This window comes from Oratosquilla oratoria, chromosome 10 (assembly GCF_046742065.1).
Source record: "Oratosquilla oratoria isolate Oo_2021 chromosome 10, ASM4674206v1, whole genome shotgun sequence".
NCBI lineage: Eukaryota > Metazoa > Arthropoda > Malacostraca > Stomatopoda > Squillidae > Oratosquilla > Oratosquilla oratoria.
The window spans coordinates 544,879-564,246 of record NC_134786.1 but is presented as its reverse complement, the minus strand read 5'-3'; the positions used below and the strand labels follow the sequence as shown (position 1 = coordinate 564,246).

The 19,368-nt window shown below is 45.7% G+C and overlaps 2 protein-coding genes and 1 long non-coding RNA gene across 7 annotated transcripts in view; 1 reads left to right on the top strand and 2 right to left on the bottom strand.

Annotated features, from left to right (window-relative positions):
- The window catches only part of LOC143029052 (uncharacterized), a 26,387-nt gene extending 15,139 nt beyond the window's left edge, over positions 1 to 11,248 (bottom strand). The window contains exon 1 of the long non-coding RNA XR_012966765.1: positions 11,074 to 11,248. This is a non-coding gene — a long non-coding RNA (uncharacterized LOC143029052). The remainder of the gene's footprint in view (positions 1 to 11,073) is intronic.
- LOC143029034 (uncharacterized) lies at positions 70 to 5,124 on the top strand. Its single transcript, XM_076191372.1, has 3 exons — positions 70 to 388; positions 3,593 to 3,744; positions 4,104 to 5,124. The coding sequence occupies exons 1-3, from the start codon at positions 70 to 72 to the stop codon at positions 4,209 to 4,211; spliced, it is 579 nt and encodes a 192-aa protein (XP_076047487.1). The 3' UTR covers positions 4,212 to 5,124.
- A 535-nt stretch (positions 11,249 to 11,783) lies between the features above and the next one.
- The window catches only part of LOC143029051 (uncharacterized), a 422,642-nt gene continuing 415,057 nt past the window's right edge, over positions 11,784 to 19,368 (bottom strand). For all 5 annotated transcript variants that reach the window (XM_076191389.1, XM_076191388.1, XM_076191391.1 and 2 more), the window contains one exon: positions 11,784 to 14,231. In XM_076191389.1, the coding sequence (XP_076047504.1) occupies positions 13,942 to 14,231 (290 nt within the window). In that variant the 3' untranslated portion in view covers positions 11,784 to 13,941. The remainder of the gene's footprint in view (positions 14,232 to 19,368) is intronic.

Below are 19,368 nucleotides of genomic sequence, written 5' to 3'. Positions count from 1 at the left end.
TCTTCTACCTCCCCCAAGCCCCCCCCCCCCACTCCATGCCCCCCTTCCATCCACCTAACCTCTTACTGTATGCCTCCCAAATCTCCCCCATTATGTCTATCTTCTAACTCCCCCAAGGCTCACCACTTCCCCCTACCTAGCCTCATACTGCATGGCCCCCCCAAGCCTCCCCCATTATGGCTGTCTTCTAACTCCCCCAAGCTCCCCCTTCTACGCCCCCCTTCCCCCTACCTAACCTCCTGCTGTAGTAGGACCCCCCAACCTAACGTCGCCTCTCCCTGGCAGGGTTGGTTGCGACCGGGCGGGAAGCTTCTCGTGACGGACTACTGTCGAGGCAGCACCACGAAGAACCCATCGAAAGAGTTCCTCGATTATGTTAAACAAAGAGGTAAGGGAAACGCGCGCACCAGTCGTAGACTCCACAACATCACAAAGCCCCTCCGACGTGTTCGTTTGAGTAGAAACGACTTAGGTTACAATCTCTCTCTCGTTTTTCGAATCTCCAAATGTCAAATCACCTTTGAGTCATATACTTAGAAGCTGAATGACGAACTAAGAGAAGTTAAACCTAGAATACGAATCTTAGACACACTGTTGAATTGTAGACTTGGGTAAATCTAGAATACTGTAAACAAAGTCGTCTTCCAGCTTTTCAAAATCACAATATTTGATGAAAATCTTCAATGTGTGACCGGGGGCTTAACACTGTTTTATCATTGTAACTCATTATAACTCACAGAATCCTCAATTTGCGGCCCTAACACTGACCTATCACTCGGGTCTGTGATCTTCCTTCACCTTCTCCTCTTTCTTCTCCTTCACTTCCTCCTCTTCCTCTTCCAGGGTACCGGCGCTGAATGACCTGCGGGTCTTTGATCTTCCTTTACCTCCTCCTCCTCTTCCTTTTCCTTCACCTCTTCCTCCTCCAAGGTACCGGTACTGAACGACCTTCCAGGTTCCAGCGCTTAGCCGTTGGCCTAAATCCTTTTTCCCTTCCAGTCCTCCAAGTTACGACCTTCTCCTCTTCCTCTCTCCAGGTTCCAGCGCTGAACGACCTTCCAGGTTTCAGCGCTTAGCCATTGACCTAAATTCCTTTTTCCCTTCCATTCCACCAAGGTACGACCTTCTTCTCCTCTTCCTCCCTCCAGATTCTAGGGGTGAACGACCTTCCAGGTTCCAGCGCTCAGCCGTTGGCCTAAATCCCTTTTTTCCCTTCCATTCCTCCAAGTTACGACCTTCCAGGTTCCAGCGTTTAGCCTTTGGACTAAATTCTTTTTTCCTTCCATTCCTCCAAGTTACGACCTTCCAGGTTCCAGCGCTTAGCCGTTGGCCTAAATCCCTTTTCCCCTTCCATTCCTCTAAGGTACGACCTTCCAGGTTCCAACGCTTAGCCGTTGGCCTAAATTCCTTTTTTCCCTTCCAGTCCTCCAAGTTACGACCTTCTTCTCCTCTTCCTCCTTCCAGGTTCCAGCGCTTAGCCGTTGGCCTAAATCTTTTTTCCCTTCCAGTCCTTCAAGTTACGACCCTCTTCTCTTCATCCCTCCAGGTTCCAGCGCTTAGCCGTTGGCCTAAATCCCTTTTCCCCTTCCAGTCCTCCAAGTTACGACCTTCTTCTCCTCTTCCTTCCTCCAGGTTCCAGCGCTTTTCCCTTCCAGTCCTTCAAGTTACGACCCTCTTCTCCTCTTCATCCCTCCAGGTTCCAGCGCTTAGCCGTTGGCCTAAATCCCTTTTCCCCTTCCATTCCACCAAGTTACGACCTTCTTTTCCTCTTCCTCCTTCCAGGTTCCAGCGCTTAGCCGTTGGCCTAAATCCTTTTTTCCTTTCCATCCCACCAAGTTACGACCCTCTTCTCCTCTTCATCCCTCCAGGTTCCAGCGCTTAGCCGTTGGCCTAAATCCTTTTTCCCTTCCAGTCCTCCAAGTTACGACCTTCTTCTCCTCTTCCTCCCTCAAGGTTCCAGCGCTTAGCCGTTGGACTAAATCTTTTTTTCCCTTCCATTCCACCAAGTTACGACCTTCTCCTCTTCCTCCTTCCAGGTTCCAGCCCTTAGCCGTTGGCCTAAATCCCTTTTCCCCTTCCAGTCCTCTAGGTTACCTTCTTTTCCTCTTCCTCCTTCCAGGTTCCAGCGCTTAGCCGTTGACCTAAATCCTTTTTTCCCTTCCATTCCACCAAGTTACGACCTTCTTCTCCTCTTCCTCCTTCCAGGTTCCAGCACTTAGCCGTTGGCCTAAATCCCTTTTCCCCTTCCAGTCCTCCAAGTTACGACCTTCTTCTCCTCTTCCTTCCTCCAGGTTCCAGCGCTTTTCCCTTCCAGTCCTTCAAGTTACGACCCTCTTCTCCTCTTCCTCCTTCCAGGTTCCAGCCCTTAGCCGTTGGCCTAAATCCCTTTTCCCCTTCCAGTCCTCCAAGTTACGACCTTCTTCTCCTCTTCCTCCTTCTAGGTTCCAGCGCTTAGCCGTTGGCCTAAATCTTTTTTCCCTTCCAGTCCTCCAAGTTATGACCTTCTTCTCCTCTTCCTTCCTCCAGGTTCCAGCGCTCTTCCCTTCCAGTCCTTCAAGTTACGACCCTCTTCTCCTCTTCCTCCCTCCAGGTTCCAGCGCTTAGCCGTTGGCCTAAATCCTTTTTCCCCTTCCAGTCCTCCAAGTTACGACCTTCTCCTCTTCCTTCCTCCAGGTTCCAGCGCTTTTCCCTTCCAGTCCTTCAAGTTACGACCCTCTTCTCCTCTTCATCCCTCCAGGTTCCAGCACTTAGCCGTTGGCCTAAATCCTTTTTCCCCTTCCAGTCCTCCAAGTTACGACCTTCTTCTCCTCTTCCTCCCTCCAGGTTCCAGCGCTTAGCCGTTGGCCTAAATCCTTTTTCCCTTCCAGTCCTTCAAGTTACGACCCTCTTCATCCCTCCAGGTTCCAGCGCTTAGCCGTTGGCCTAAATCCCTTTTACCTTCCATTCCACCAAGTTACGACCTCCTTCTCCTCTTCATCCCTCCAGGTTCCAGCGCTTAGCCGTTGGCCTAAATCCTTTTTCCCTTCCAGTCCTTCAAGTTACGACCCTCTTCATTCCTCCAGGTTCCAGCGCTTAGCCGTTGGCCTAAATCCCTTTTACCTTCCATTCCACCAAGTTACGACCTTCTTCTCCCTCCTCTTCCTTCCCCCAGGTTCCAGCGCTCTTCCCTTCCAGTCCTTCAAGTTACGACCCTCTTCTCCTCTTCCTCCCTCCAGGTTCCAGCGCTTAGCCGTTGGCCTAAATCCCTTTTCCCCTTCCAGTCCTCCAAGTTACGACCTTCTCCTCTTCCTTCCTCCAGGTTCCAGCGCTTTTCCCTTCCAGTCCTTCAAGTTACGACCCTCTTCTCCTCTTCATCCCTCCAGGTTCCAGCGCTTAGCCGTTGGCCTAAATCCTTTTTCCCTTCCAGTCCTCCAAGTTACGACCTTCTTCTCCTCTTCCTCCCTCCAGGTTCCAGCGCTTTTCCCTTCCAGTCCTTCAAGTTACGACCCTCTTCATTCCTCCAGGTTCCAGCGCTTAGCCGTTGGCCTAAATCCCTTTTACCTTCCATTCCACCAAGTTACGACCTTCTTCTCCCTCCTCTTCCTTCCCCCAGGGTACGACCTCCGGACGGTAACACAGTACGGCGAGGTCCTCCGTGGCGCCGGGTTCAAGGACGTCAAGGCCCACGACATGACCAACAACTTCGTCGAGATCCTGGCCAAGGAGCTCAAGTACTTCGTTCCCACGAGGGAAGCCTTCGTGAAGGTGAGGGCAGAGTTCGTCTCCCGCACGGACCAAACGGTCACTCTCGAGAACTTTTTGGTGGTGTACATGTACTCCCTAAGAGAAGGTCAGACAACTTTATGGATGGGGATGACAGGTGGTAAGGGACATGGAACTGCCTAGTGTAGGCCTTAGGGTCTCTTGTAATCTCCTTCATTCTTACGAGCCACGGGCGTGCCATCATGTCTCTTCTTCTTCTGATTGGACGGTCTTCAGTCGTGACGTCATGTCTCCTCTTCAGTTGTGCCGTTATGCAACATTTTCAGATTTAGATTATTTTGACAAATTATTATCATTTTCATGTACTATGATGTTCTTATGTATTCTTACTTGACCCACAGGACTTCAGCGAGACAGACTACAACGATATCGTCGAAGGCTGGAAGGCGAAGATGGTGAGATGTCGGGCAGGAAACCAAAGTTGGGGACTTTTCGAGGCGACAAAGTAAAAGGATTATCACACTGGGCTATTTTTACCTCCAACCTCCGATTTGTCGGCGGTAGCTACCGCCCACCTCCAGCACTTTTTCCGCCGTCAAATCACCATGACAAACTATTTTGTTTTCTCAACAATTTACATAGAATGTCTTTTGGTATTATGCTGGAGGAAAATGATCTTCCTCCAGCATATCAGATTCCTTCCCGAAACCTGCGGGCTGCAAATTTGCTCCAACAGTCGGAGGTAAAATATCCCAGTGTGATAAAGTCTGCGTGAAGCGAAAGCGGAACAACAAAGGCTTACGGGCCCTATAAGGATTTTTCCTCAAGACAAAATGTTGTGATGAATATATATATATATATATATATATTGGAGTAACGCGGCAAAATATTTCCTTTTAGGCATATAGAATTGTATGCAACAGCAAATTGAGCTCTGATGAGTTTCCGATGAAGAGTTTCAAGTCTTCTAAAGATCTCTCTAGCATGGAAAGGTAAAGAAAAAACCAAGTTGCCGATAGAAGCCATCTAATGGGTAGAACAGGATACAAGACGTTTCGCTAATCACAGTTAGCATTTTCAATTGTGACAATAGCAAAGAAATGGATGATTATAAATACAGAAAGTAAACACTAGGAAAGATTACAAAGAAATGACCGTTATTCTGGTCTGAAACTGGGAAAGGACACGTTGAATATCGGGGAAAGGAACGCGGGAAGGGGAACTATGACCACTGGGAAAGGACACTCAGATGACCGTTACTGTGGCCTGGGTGTCCGTCGCGGACGGAGTGACTGCTCATGGGAGGGCTGATTTGTCTCGTAGCTGGGTTGTCTGGATTGGCGGATTCTGAATGGTTTGAGGCTGGGAAGGATGGTGGGGGCCTCCTGTTGGGTGTTCAGTGTAGGTTGGCTGTATTTAATGTGGAGGGCCTCAAGGAGGGCAAGGCGGCGCTTGTCACTTTCTTGGTCTAAAATGGTGGTATTGTCCACTAGGATGGATCTGGTGATTGGAATGTTATGGGTCTCCTGAAGGTGTCGCTTTAGAAGACTTGAAACTCTTCATCGGAAACTCATCAGAGCTCAATTTGCTGTTGCATACAATTCTATATGCCTTAAAGAATATATATATATATATATATATATATATATATATATATATATATATATATATATATATATGCAAAGTAGATCACTTGGAAAAAGAAAAGAGAAACTAATGAAGCAGAGCGCTTTCGTATATTACATCCAGTGCACTGAAGATGTAATATACGAAAGCGCTCTGCTTTGTTAGTTTCTTTTTCCAAGTGGTCTCTTATTAGCATATATATATATATATTACCTAATTAAAATCGTGTGATAAATATAATAAAAGACAATTTTGAGAACGACTGTGATTTCCGGATTACCTTTGACATCAAGCCTGGAGGGTCCTTGTACCTAAACAAAATGGAGGTACAAATTACTTTTGGTAATGCAAATGGTTTTGGTAGCTTGTGTTATCACGGATTGTGAGTTGATACTTCAAGTCTGATACTGAAATGAAGAAAATGGGTCACCACGAATTATAAGAACATAAGAATGAATGAGACTGTAAAAGACCTTAAGGCCTATACTAGGCAGTTCCATGTCCATGAAATTACCTAACCTTCTCTTACAACAACTAATAGTGCTGGCATTCGCTACATAGTTAACGAGTCTTATTCATTCGTTAATCACTCTATTGATAAACCAGTTTTTGCCTATTTCCTTTTTCAAATTTGTCCAATTTAAATCCATTATTTTGAGTCCTCTTCTTTTAAGCAAAGGACTCAAAGCAATAGAGCCAAGATAAGAGGGACAGGGGGCAAATGGGAGTGGAATATATGGGGATGGAATGGGTGGGAGTGGATTTTATGCCTTTGTTTTTTTGGCTACCTCCCTTGTAAGGGGGAAAAAAACCTTTGGTGTATTTATGCATGTATGTATTGTGTGTATGTATATATGTATGTGGAAATAGACTCAACCATTGGGATTCGAACCCTTGCCTAGGCGGCTTACGTCTTATATGTATGTGTGTGTGTATGTATGTACTGAGAGTCCTGCCCTGCTGTCTTAATAATTTAATAACTTTTGAGTTATCAGCGATATTGGGGCTCTGGAAATGATAAGAAATTAAGATATGATTATGATCACAGCTTGTAAAGGGTGGAAGAACTTTGACGTCACTAATTCTCTCATTATCTGAGACTAAGATGTCTAATATGTTACTAGAATGGATGCATGTTGGTTCATCAATCAACTGTGTTAGACCTAGGAATAGGTAACTATCATAAAAAAGGGAACTATGGTCTGTACGCTTCAAGGAGTCCGTTCATGGTGTGGCGTATGTCAAAGCAACCTTAGTACATGCCTCTCTCTCTCTCCTCTCTCTCTCTCTCTCTCTCCCCTCTCTCTCTCTCCCCCTCTCTCTATCTGATCATGCGTCCACTCTCCAAGCTGAGGCCATAGCGGTCCAAGGAGCGTTAGAGCATGCTCTAATATCTCGAGCTGGTCCTGTGGTGATCCACACGGATTCACAGTCTCTGCTAGGCAGCTTGGAATCGATACAGCCCAGCGACAATGTACGCCTACTGAAGCTGCATCAGCAAGGCAGGAGTGTTACGCTCAACTGGGTGCCAAGCCAAGTAGGTGTCCCAGGTAACGAGCTAGCCAACGCCTCAGCCGAAGCGGCGCGCCAAAGACCCGAAGTCGATGTTGTCGTCCCTCTCAGCAGAAACCAGTTGCGCCTACGCACCAGGGCTCTTAATCAGGTACAACGGTTCCTTCAGCACAGACTGGAGGCAGAGGTGTCAGAGAGGGCGAGGTGGTACAGGGCAGTCACAGACTACGAGCCCCCTTGTACTTCCTCGCTCCACACCTAGAAAAGTGGAAACTCTGCTCTTCCGTCTGCGACTGGAGGACCGTTGTTTCTGGCAAATAAAGACCAATTCAACACCTGAAGAAAGAAGATGCCGCCACTGCAGCCACCCTGAAGCCACCCTTGACCACTACCTCCAGCATTGCCCTGCAACTGCATTTCTGAGAAGAGGGCCTCCGACAACATCTGAGGGTCTTGTGTGTCGCTTATGCCGCCACCTAAGCGCTTACGAACTGCGTCGGCTGGTGGAGTGTCACCCCCCCCCCTTTAATTCTTTTATATTTTTTACACTTGTACTCCGTTCATGTTAGGAAGGGTGAATGCACCGAGATGTGCATGCGTATTTCACATAGGCATGCACATCCAGTAAATGTATGGGTGGGCGTGGCCAAACCACGACCACTCATTCATTGAATCACCCTCTCTTTTTTCTTACAAATTATTATATCATGTTACCATCCACTTAACACCGAACACAGTTCACGTTGGGAAGGGTGCATTCACCGAGATGTGCATACGTATTTCATATACGTATGCATATCTTGTGAATGTATGAGTGTGTGTGGTTGGGCCCACACACACTCATAAGTCAAATCACCCACCAAACGGGCTCACAACCAAAGCCCGTGGGAGCTTAACTCCCGAATTAAACACACACACTCTCTCCCCCTCTCTCTCTCCCCCCCCTCTCTCTCTCTCTCCCCCCTCTCTCTCTCTCTCCCCCCCTCTCTCTCTCTCTTATTTCCAACCTATGTATTATTTGATTTTTATCTTCTGTATATAGAAAAGGAAGTTGTACAGTACAATGATTATAAATTTTTTAGGATTATAAGAACGATTTGGATTAATTCTATGACACGTGGCAACAGCGCTTTCCCCCCTTCCCCGCCATGTTGCCACGTCGAGGGGACACCGGTGAGACATGTTGGATGGGCGATAGGTAATCGTCGTTGTTATAATCCGAAAAAGTGATGATAATCACTGTAATATACAGCTTCCTTTACTATATATATATATAGAATATAGAAAATAAAATAATACATAGGAAATGAGAGGGGGGAAGGGAGGGGGGACGGGAGAGGGGGAGAAGGGAAAGGAGAGGGGGAGAGAGAGAGGGGGAGAGAGAGAGGGGGAGAGAGAGAGGGAGGAGAGAGGTAAGAAGAGAGGTGAGGGAGGAGGGGGAGAGAGGGGGAGGGAAGAGAGAGAGGGGGAAAGGAGATAGGGGGAGGGGAGAGAGAGAGGGGGGAAGGGAGAGGGAGAGGAGGAGGGAGAGGAAGGAGAGGGGGAGGGGAGAGGGAGGCATGCACTAAGGTTGATTTTGGCACGACGTATGCCACTCTAAACGGACACCACCTTGCAGCGCACAGACTACATCTATAATGACAAAAGACCAACACGGGAAAATTATGAGTTCCATTTAATCTAGGGAAGATTAAAATGACCCATTAGGATAATCTCCTTACCTGGACAAAAATCATAAATGAAATCTGGTAGATTATGATTAGTAAGAAGAGTATTAGACTGAGGTCAGTACACTAATAATAACGCTAATAAGAACACGGGTACGTGTGTTCACTTATGCAAAGTAGACCACTTGGAAAAAGAAACTAAGGAAGCAGAGCGCTTTCGTATATTTTCACTGAAGATGTAATACACGAAAGCGCTCTGCTTCGTTAGTTTCTTTTTCCGAATGGTCTACTTTGCACTAATAATAATGTATATACATGTAAATCAAATACATGTATGGCAAATGTGTTGGGAATACCATTATTAATTTCTACATAATTAATCGAAGTGAGCATGTACATGCCAACACCATCCTTTCTAATAATAATAATAAAAAAAAAAAAAAAATAGTAATAATAATACTGAAATCATACGATAATGGAAAAAAAATGTAATTGATCTTATCAGTTGAGGAATTGACATTCGCATGTGCCAGGAATAGTTGAAAGCAACGCTTACACTCGAGGACTGGGATGGATGGAGGAGGCTGCAAGGGACCATAAGGCCTACACTGGGGAGTTCCATGTCCCTCAACACCTTTCACTCCTATCCAAAAGTGATACAATCCTCTTAAAATAGCTAATTGTTTCAGCACTCACATTATTACTAAGTCTATTCCACTCACTTGGTCAACCATTTCTTGCCTGTTTCCTCCTTAAATCTAAATTTGTCCAATTCAAACACATTATTGTGATTCCTGCCCTGTAGTCTTAATATGATGACCTTGCCTACACCCTTGGTAGTCTGTGTAACTGGTGATGCAGTGGTTCCCCGAGCATAAACTACAGCGGTCAAATGATCAGGATCAGTTGTAATCAGTGGCGGATTTAGGGGTGGGTGGGCTGAGGGGGCTAAAGCCCCATATCCAAATTTGTTGTTTCATTACCAGTGGTCGTGAAACTTGCCTGGTGACATCGGTAAGTGGCAGAAAGCAGTACAAGTGACAATTTTTATCTTATCCCAGTATTTAATAAAACACTTCAGTGAGAATAATTGGAAGGATATTCAACAAAGTTTACTACAAGTACAACTGTAGCGCTTGTCCACACGGTGCCAAGCTAGCCCAGTCAAACTACGATGCGGACAGAGTGTGTGGTAGTTCAGGCAGGACCTGCAGACTGTGTGCGGTACGATAACTACCTGTATGGTGGTCACCAAGAATAGTCGGAAGAAGAAAGCACCATATAGCAAAATAGTTGCTATGTGTGTGAAAAAGAAAAAGAAGAACATGCAAAAAGACAAATGTTGCAAAGACTGGTCAATTAAAAGAAGAAAATTAGGAAGTCATGTGACCATATTACGCGAATTAGAAACTGGAAATAGAAACGAATTCATATCGTCCGTCATGGAACTGCTAGTTTGTCTATTTTTGTATATTTTTAATTCTACATTCCGAAGTCAAGGTTATTGCTGATAAAGCTTTATTAAATGTAGAATATAAGGTCTCGACCATTGATCGATAGCGGGAACGGAGACAGACATATATGTCAAACACTAGCGTCAACGTTGACAACAAGCCTTGTACGTCTGGCAGCGACGTCATATTACCGGCCACGGGCAGCGTCTGGTACTTTCGCTAAACAACCAACACAGGAACTTTGCCTGAATTTTAGCGAGAATAAGCTTGTTAACAGGTAAATTGCTCGCTTCTGCAAGCGGACAATGCTTGATCGTCTGAACTAGCCTTTAAAACTGTAAGGTTTAGTATTACTTTTGCCCAATATTTTGAGAGAAACTAAACCAAGTGAGAATTTACACTCCAATTTATATTCAGAATCATCGTGTTCATGGTACGGAGTACACCTATTCAAAAACGTCATCTATAATAAAATTCAGGTTAGCTACCCCACCCCCCTCAAAGCGTCATCTTTATTCACAAAATTAAGGTTAGCCTCCCCCCCCCAATTTTAATCCTGATAATTATCAGTATGGGTAGACATAGTGCTACCATTAGATCGATTCTCCTGATTCTGACACACAAAGCTATAGCGCGGTTGGTAGAGCACTGGACTGGAAAGTGCTGTGGTGCTCGCAGTAGCTGGTTCGAATCCTGTCCAGGGCCGTTATTATTTCGGTATCGCTGCGCTTCGGGTCGTTACTCTGACCCTCGTGGGTGGGGAGTTGGGTGTGTGTGTGTGTGTGTGAGAGGTCACAGCATTACCCATAGATCGGTCATACAAGCTCTGAGCTCTCTTCCGGGAGGGAAATAGCTGTCGATCACGAGTCCAACACGTGATCCAAAGACCAAGGTGAATACATGCACGTATACACATATACACACCACACATAGATCTAGACATTCATACAGACACACACAGATACACGCACACATACATCCACCCACACAGATAGACAGACACACAGACAGCCACAGACACGCTCACACACACACCACACAACTATGGTACATTTCTCGTCAGGTCCCTGGGAATGGAGACAATGTAAACCAGAATTCTTAATCAATCTTACCTTGTTCAGAAGCTTTTTTGTCAATGTGATGTAGTAATTTGTTGGAAGTGTTATATTCCTCATAAATACACATATTCACGTGTACTGAGGCTATGTACGATAAATTGGAGAGTAGGAAATGGTATCCAACAAGACTTGCTACTTGTATACCACAATCAAGTAAATACATGAAGTTGTTTACACGAGAAAGTTGGTTTTCTTTCACACTTCAACTGAGAGAACTACATGTTGAGGGGTGACTTTAATATTTTATCAACCATATTGTTTATTGTTTGGGAAATTGATGTACAGTAGAACGATTTTCCCTCACAGAAGCCGATCGTGTATGTTCATTATACTAGTAATTGAAGTTAGTTAATTTGTTTTCGTATGTGGCTAAATTTGATTAATTTGATGTTTGGTAGGGTGAATTGTTTTGGCAACGGGTTTTGAAACTACACCGTCTTCCTTGCCAAAGTAAAAGTTAAAAAGGGTTATAGTTCCGTCAGGATTATTTTTTCTTTTCTTTTTGGGAACCTGCAGAAAGCCTCTCACGATGAGCGAGAGAATTCAGGTTTAGGGGGCATGATTTGAACTAGGAATGGGATTAAGACTTAAGGTTTAAGAATTGGATCGGAATTAGGGTCAGGATAGGGATAAGGAATGGAGAGGGAAGAGTCAAAGGTAGGCAGTGACAGACACAGAGGTAATAATGAAGCACAATATTACACAAATCTTTATTGTTCTATATACAGACCTTGATCTATGATGAGAGTGGCTAAGCTACAGAACTACAAACCAAAGTGTCATAGAAGTAGGCTACGCTACGAAAAAAATATATATACTCTTTCTAGCCACAGAAAAAAAAAATCTATCTACACATTCAGCCACATCCATGGAATGTATATACTAAAAGCCTCGCCAGGTACACAGGGGTGTGTCGTTTACGTACATGCCCCGATGTGTACACGCCGAGGTTTTTGTCCGTGCATGTACACCAAAGTACACGTGTGCTAATGTACACCTTGTTCCTCAAAGAAGCAACTAACGTCGATATATCGCCCGAAACACCGCAAGGACGGCTGACTACCAGCGTCTTATTGTCGAAACATCGTTCCAGTTAATTAACACAGACTCACGGGAGAACAAGGGGAAAAAGGAAATGGAAGAGAAGTTAGGGGAGTGGGGGGGTGAGGGGAGGAGTTGAACTCCCTCACCCCCCCAAACTCCCCAGCTTCTGGTGGAAAGAATTGTTGTGCCTATAGTGACAGGTCTCCCCACGATTGCTGTCACCAGTAGCTGGTGCTGCGAGAGACGCCCCAGACAGGACTCGATGTCCAATTCCGAAGAAGGGACTTCCGCGAGCCTTGGGGAACTCAGTCTGCAAGAAGGACAAGTGATCCTGAAGAAAGGACGGGTCTTTGGGGATCTCAGAATAGCCGAAGGATCCCCAAAGCCCCGTCACGGATGCCCCGCAGCGAAAAGACATTGAACACAAATGTACGGAGTGACTTGTATGTACAATTAAGTGTAATAGGATATGAATTTTCAGATGTATGTACTCGTATTTACATGTACACGATTGGACGCTTACTACACCCAATTACAAATATGCTTCTGTGTGTGTGTGTGTGTGTGTGCATGCTCGAATGTGCTTGTGCGTGGTGAGCATATACGCTACTGTATGTCAGTGTATGTATATTTATCCACATGTGTTCTGAGTACGTATATTTGCTTGTGTATACGCTTGTCCATGTATGTGTGTGGTTGTGTACGCTAGAGATTGGTTTATGTTTTTATTTTTATTTGAATTTATTCATCAAAGAACATGAGTACACGATCATCAGTTAGATACTGTTCTTAACGTTAAAACATCTTTTATTTCCAATGGTACGTTTTCTTTAATTTTGGTACCTTGAGGATCCATGTCGTCACTACGATAAGACACAAAAATACACTTAACACACAGGTCATATGCACTTAATTTGATATTTCTATGGTTTTAATGTTAAACATAAATTATTTTCTTGTGATCCATTGAATTTACTCGGCCGTTGTGTCAAACGACACTGCTTATATTGTCACTGTCTCTTGTCAGGCAAGAAAGAGGTAAACCAAATTGGTTACATCTAATGATTGATATGCTTCTTCTTCTTCTTCTTCTTCCAGAGGCGGATACCATTTGGGAAACTTACCACATGATTTTCATGCAGTCAGTACTTTAAAGGACCTTAGCAGCTCCCTGACGGACCAGAGTCGCACAAGACTATTCTGTGATTGAGGAACAAGCTCCATTTCAGAGTAGAATGCTGAAAACTTTAAACTTCTGAAGTCACCCCCACCTCTCTGTTGCTCTCCTTCTGAAGTCTCTTCTTTACCATCCCTGTTAGGACACCTTTGCTTCTCCGGAGTGAATGTTCTCTCCAAGTTTTCAAATATATTATTACATATGGCTTCGTATATATTATATGGCTTCACATATATTATTACATCTGTATATATTTGTACATATGCACACGCATACACATGTATGTTGTATGTGAAAAGGTAAATTCAATTGAGTAAGCATAGGTGTGTGTATATATATGTGTGTGTGTGTGTAAATGCATATGCAAGTGCTCCTACATATCTAAAACCGTTTCAGTGCGTTTTTTCAGTGTGTGTTGAGTATTGGAATACACTCTAAGTAATATCAACATGTATTGCACTTAAACATTTCTATTTGTTCTTTTGTGCCCAGTCTGCACTTAATGTCTGCGTCTTTTCAGATCCCAGAGTGTTCTCGTCACTCTTGAATACAAACCGCGCGGGTAGGACAACCCCAGAGTTCATCTTGTCTCGTTTTCGTGTTGAACACAACCGAAGATGCTGTTGTCGTCACCATCACGTCTACACAGCTCCATTTTTGTAGACCGTGGATCCATTGGTAGGAGCGTTTGCCACACGGCAGGGCACCATCTCCAGATACTGCGAGCTGGCCGAGGCTTTGGTCGACTGGGACATTGGTGCCAAGAAGGTCCTGCGTCCAGTGGACTCCTTCCGGAGGCTCCTTCCCCCGGCGCGCAGGGAGGAACCCACGTGGGAGGATGCGGCCGCGCTTCGGGAGATGACCGAAGACCTGCACGAGGATGCCGGACTTCGGGGAAGGTGGGTGCTTCCTGTTGTGGTTTGCATCATACCTGAGGGAGGTAAAGGGACGTGGCGTATGAGAAGGTGTTAGCAGTCAGGTGGGAGGGATATGATGTTCAAGACGGAGAGGGAATTGACTTACAAACCTGAGTAAGCCAAAGGGAAAGAGAGAGAGAGAGAGAGAGAGAGAGAGAGAGAGAGAATAAGATACACTTAGGACTGTACACACGCTCGAAGACATACAAAATCACACACCCTTCGCCTTACTATTCATTCAGGTTTTCTTTCGTGTCTGGCTCTGTCCTGTCCTCTTCCATATCATTATCTATCATATTCTACTGTTAAGGACTGTGGTTCACCAACGCTTCTATCCTTGTGGTCAATCCCGCGCCTCCATCGTGGATTATATTTCACGCATTGGGTCTAATTAATCAAATGTGTTTATACTTTGGTTACGAGTCTTTCAGGGATTTTTCTTCTAAGGAAATTGTGGAGGGATGATAATGTTGATGGTAGTAATATCTTATCGTCTGCAATTTGGTGTAGTGTCACTGTTGTTTAACAGGGGAGATGACAAAGTAGGGGGCTGCTGGGAAGTGTTGTGAAACTGGATAGTCTAGTAGTGTGTGTGACATTGTGAGGACAGCTTTGCATTAACAGGTGAGAGGATAGTTTCCTGTCATGAGGTGGCTATGTGCATGACGGTGCTGTCCAATTCTTTGGCGTCCTAGTGGGTTTCAAAACACAGGTTACATTCGTGTGAGGACAGCCATGGATGTACGTGGGGGGTTGGTTGTTTTTAGATGCGTTAATGGATGCTGCTCCCCGCCTCTTTGCCATATATCGAAAAGGGATGAATGTCGCCTTTCGAGCCGCATTGTCGACTCGTTCGTTGCTGGGGATGCCAATATGAGATGGCACCGAGAAGGAGATGGAACTGAAGCGGGTGGAGATTTGGAGAATCCAAAAATGGATTTTTTGAGTTGGAGGCGGGACTTAAGGGTATAAATTGCTTGTTGAACACTTCGGAATTTGGATATGATTATATAGGATGCGAGGGTGGGGGATGGGGGGTGAAGGCTAGTCATGCATGATATATAGGACCGCGAGGATTATCAAAGTTCAGCGGGTGGAATTTTCGATGATCCAAGACTGGATTTTGTGGACCGGTGTGGGTGGACTTGAAGGTAGAAACTGTTTGTAAGGTTCTTTCTCTCTCACTCTCTTTCCTCTCTTTCTCTCTCTCTATTATCTGTGCTCGTGTTAGTCTCCATTACCATGTGAACGTGCGAATGTCCATAGCTGACCGTTTGGTCCAGAACGTGCCCAACTGCAGAACAAAAGACCTTTAATAAACTTTATGTTAATCATATACTGTGTGAACAAGATCTAGATGCTGGGATGTGTTCTCTATTTTCTCTTACCAGCAACCGCCTCCGAGAGACGAAAAAAAAAGAGAGAGAAAAAAAAAGTTTGCATGCAAACTAGCTTTCTTTCTTCCCTGTAACTACTATGAGTTCTGACGTCAGCAAATACTCTTGTGACTTCAGCAGAAGATCCTACTGACTTCACCAGAAACCCCCAATGACGTCAGCAGAAGCCATAACGACGCCAGGTTTCAGCAGAAGCCCTGCTGACTTCACCAGAAACCCCCCAATGACGTCAGACTTGGGCAGAAGTTCCCGGTGATGTCAGCAAAAGTTTGTCTACCTCCCGAGCATGCGACTACTTGAGACTCTGCATGCAACCAACCCCCATTTCCCGCAAGCACTCCCCCTCAAGCAAAACTTTTGAAGTTGTGTGTTTGTACCTCCCGGCATGGATAGGGTGGCGACTACTTGGAGGGTAGACCCAGAGGTCTGCATGCAACCAACAAGGTGCAGAACATTATCTCTACGCTCTCACCGCCCTTCTCCGCAAGACACTCCCTCAAGAGAGTGGAGGACTCTCACTGTGGAGGAACAGCTTTTGGAAAAACTTCTTCAATGTTGTGTGTTAAAAATAAAAATCAAATGTAAAAATAAAAACCTCTTTGTGGTGATCTGCTCTTCACTCCTCCCGTTACGGTGTTTTCAGGATGTGGTTACACTAGGGTTAACACGGCTGAGGAATTTTGTCCGATTTAAAACCATTACTAGAGTTCTGTGGTGGTTGGGAGTGTCTCAGTGTGTCATGTAGGCGCTGGCAACAAGTCCGTTCAATCTCCTCTGTACTGAGGGTTTTTTTTGGGGGGAGTATCTTTCTAAATGGCCCGACCTAACTATCGCCGATGGGGTACTTGGAGAGGACCCAGGATCGGATGGTTCGACGCACAGATGGTCCACGCTCTACTAGCCACATCAGAGCAACAACGTCTCGTTTCCTTTCCTTTTTTTTTTTTTTTTTTTTTTTTTGAGGAGGGGGTGGGACAAAGCGTGCAGAATCTATCTCTCACGCTCTCACGCTCTTTTCTCTTTCTCTCTTGGCCACAAACGTCCAAAGGGCATGCCAAACACTTGGAGAAACCTGTAGAGATTGTTTTTAGGCTGATGGTGCGGGTTGACTACAGGCCCAGGCGAGAGTGGAGACTCTCACTGTGGAGGAACAGCTTCCAAAGGCACAACGCTTTCGGAAACCTCTTCAATGGACGATAGGCATGATAGGCATCCAAAGAACTTAAAAATAAAAAATAAAATGAAATTAAAATAAAACCTCTTTATCACCGCCACCAGGTGATTCTATTACAAAGGAACATAAGAATGGAGGAGACTGCAAGAGACCATAGGGCCTACACTAGGCAGTTCCATGTTCGTTACCACCTTTCGTCCCTATCCATAAAATTATCTAACCGGTAGTTTCAGCGCTCACTAACTACGTGGTTAACTAAGTCCATTCCATTCGTTAACCACGCTCTTGTTAAACCAGTTCTTACACACCTTCTTACACACCCTTTAAATTTGTCTGGATTAAAAACCCATTACTACGAGTCCTGTCCTGTTGTCTTGATATGACCTTGCCTGCATCACACGTTAAAACCATTGACCCAGTTGCATACCTCTATTAGATCACCCTTGAAACTCTTGTTTTCCAGAGACGATAAATTTAAGGTGCCCAAAGCCACGTAAGGTAAATTTCCTGTGGCACATGTATTCATTTTTGTCCAATCTCCTCTGCCCCTTGATTCTAGTGAATTGACCCTATCATTCTATACGAATCGGAGACCCCGCAAAACTGTCAGCATAATCAAGGATAATTCTAACTATCCGCCATGATATGTTTAAAGATGTACTTTGTAAGCCGTCGGCTTAGACACAAGTGGAGACGCCGTAGGTATATCATATTATATATATATATATATATATCTCCATATACTTAGATCATAGATATATATATATATATATATTTTTTTTTTCCCGCAGTTTGCAGGGCTGGTATCCCCTCGGACCTCAATCTTGCCGGTGGTCCGGAATTGTTCGAACGCAGGATAGACGGTGAGTCCACGCTACAGCCACATCAGTGACGATAAACAGAGGAAGCTTACGTATCACACACACAGTGATGTCGCTAAGTCATCTCAGGTCCGAGGTAAGCATCGATCGGGGGCCATGACTCATAGTGGACACCCTTCCTAACTTCTGCGCCGCGGGAAGGATTCGGGGCACCACACGCAGGGAGAGTGGACTTCACCACGCGGTTACAGGGACGCGCGCTGGGTTTTTTTTTTTATTTTTTTATTAAAAACTGATTCCACTTTTTTTCCTGGTCGAGGTTATTTTCAATGGACGATCCCTTTCGCGTACGGTTACCCCCAACAGGCCGTTTACCGTCTCTTGGCGTATACCCTCATCCAAGGCGCAAGGGGGGGAGGACTTCGGCGCTCAGTTGAAGAAAAGAGTCCCAAAGATAGGAACGAAAAAAAGGGGTAAGGGAAATAAAGTTTCTGGTGAGGGCGGGGCGAAGGTGCAAACTATTCCATCCTTGTCTCTTCTCACCTTTATTACCTCTGTGACTCCAACTCAACGAGGAGTGCCTCAAGGATAGAAGCGCTGGTTACTGGAGAAAAACAACAACTCATACACACATACATACACACAAACACGCACACATACACACACGCTCGCACAAGCATACACACATACACACACATCCGCTCCGGCGTACATACTCATACATACAAAGAAACAGACTCCCATACTCACCCACAAACAGACTGACACCCACGCCCACCCACAGACAGACAGGGATGAACGGATATACGGAGGACAAATAGCTAGTCACACATACAGCGCACGCACATAGCACCACAGGAACAGTTAACTACACAGGGATTACAGTTGCATACCACTATTAGGACACACACACACACACACACACGAACTAATACAGACACACCCAGGCAGATACGTACATACAAACACGCACGCACACACACACACACACACATACCCAAACATTTTGTCAGCACTTTTTATGACCATATCGAGGGATGGGAACTAGGGGGGATGACACAGGGACGGATTAGACGTAGAGACCCCAAACGCCCCTCCATGTAGTCCCCACGCACACACACACACACACCCAGCCGACTCCATTTTTGTATGCATACACGTAGGCGCCCCTACGGCCCTCAGGCACTCACCCTCATGCACCACCACGACCAATCTCTCCTGAAGCCCCGAAGACCCACCGTGGGGTGGGTGGTCGGGGCGGTGTAGCTTCCCACCTCTTCGGCGTCCTCGCCTCCGGAAGATGTTGTAGAGCCCTGCGGACTAAGACGGGAAGCCAGCCGTACAGTCGGGAAAGTGGGTTCAGGGCCGAGCAGGGAAGTACGCCAGGAAACTATGTATAAAAAGTTCAAAAGTCCTAGGCCAGAGTGGGAGCTGGAATCAGGTCGGGGGGATGTAAGGGGAGGAGAGAAGGAGGTGGAGGAGGGAGGAGCGCGGGAACTGATAAAAGAATAAGCGATGGGGACGGAGGAGATGGCCGAATGGGGAGGAGGACCGAGGATGGCAGGAGTGGGGCGGAGGGGTAGACGGAGAGGAACTTAAGGAGAGCAGGAGGTGGGAGGGGGCGAAGATAGAGATGGGAGAGGAGGAGGAGGAGGGAGCAAAACAGAGGAAGGTAGTTAGGTGGATGAGGTTGAACGAGAGGTAGGGTAAGGCAGAGAAAGAGGTAAAAGAGATGGGTCTACGGAGAGAGTAGGAGGAG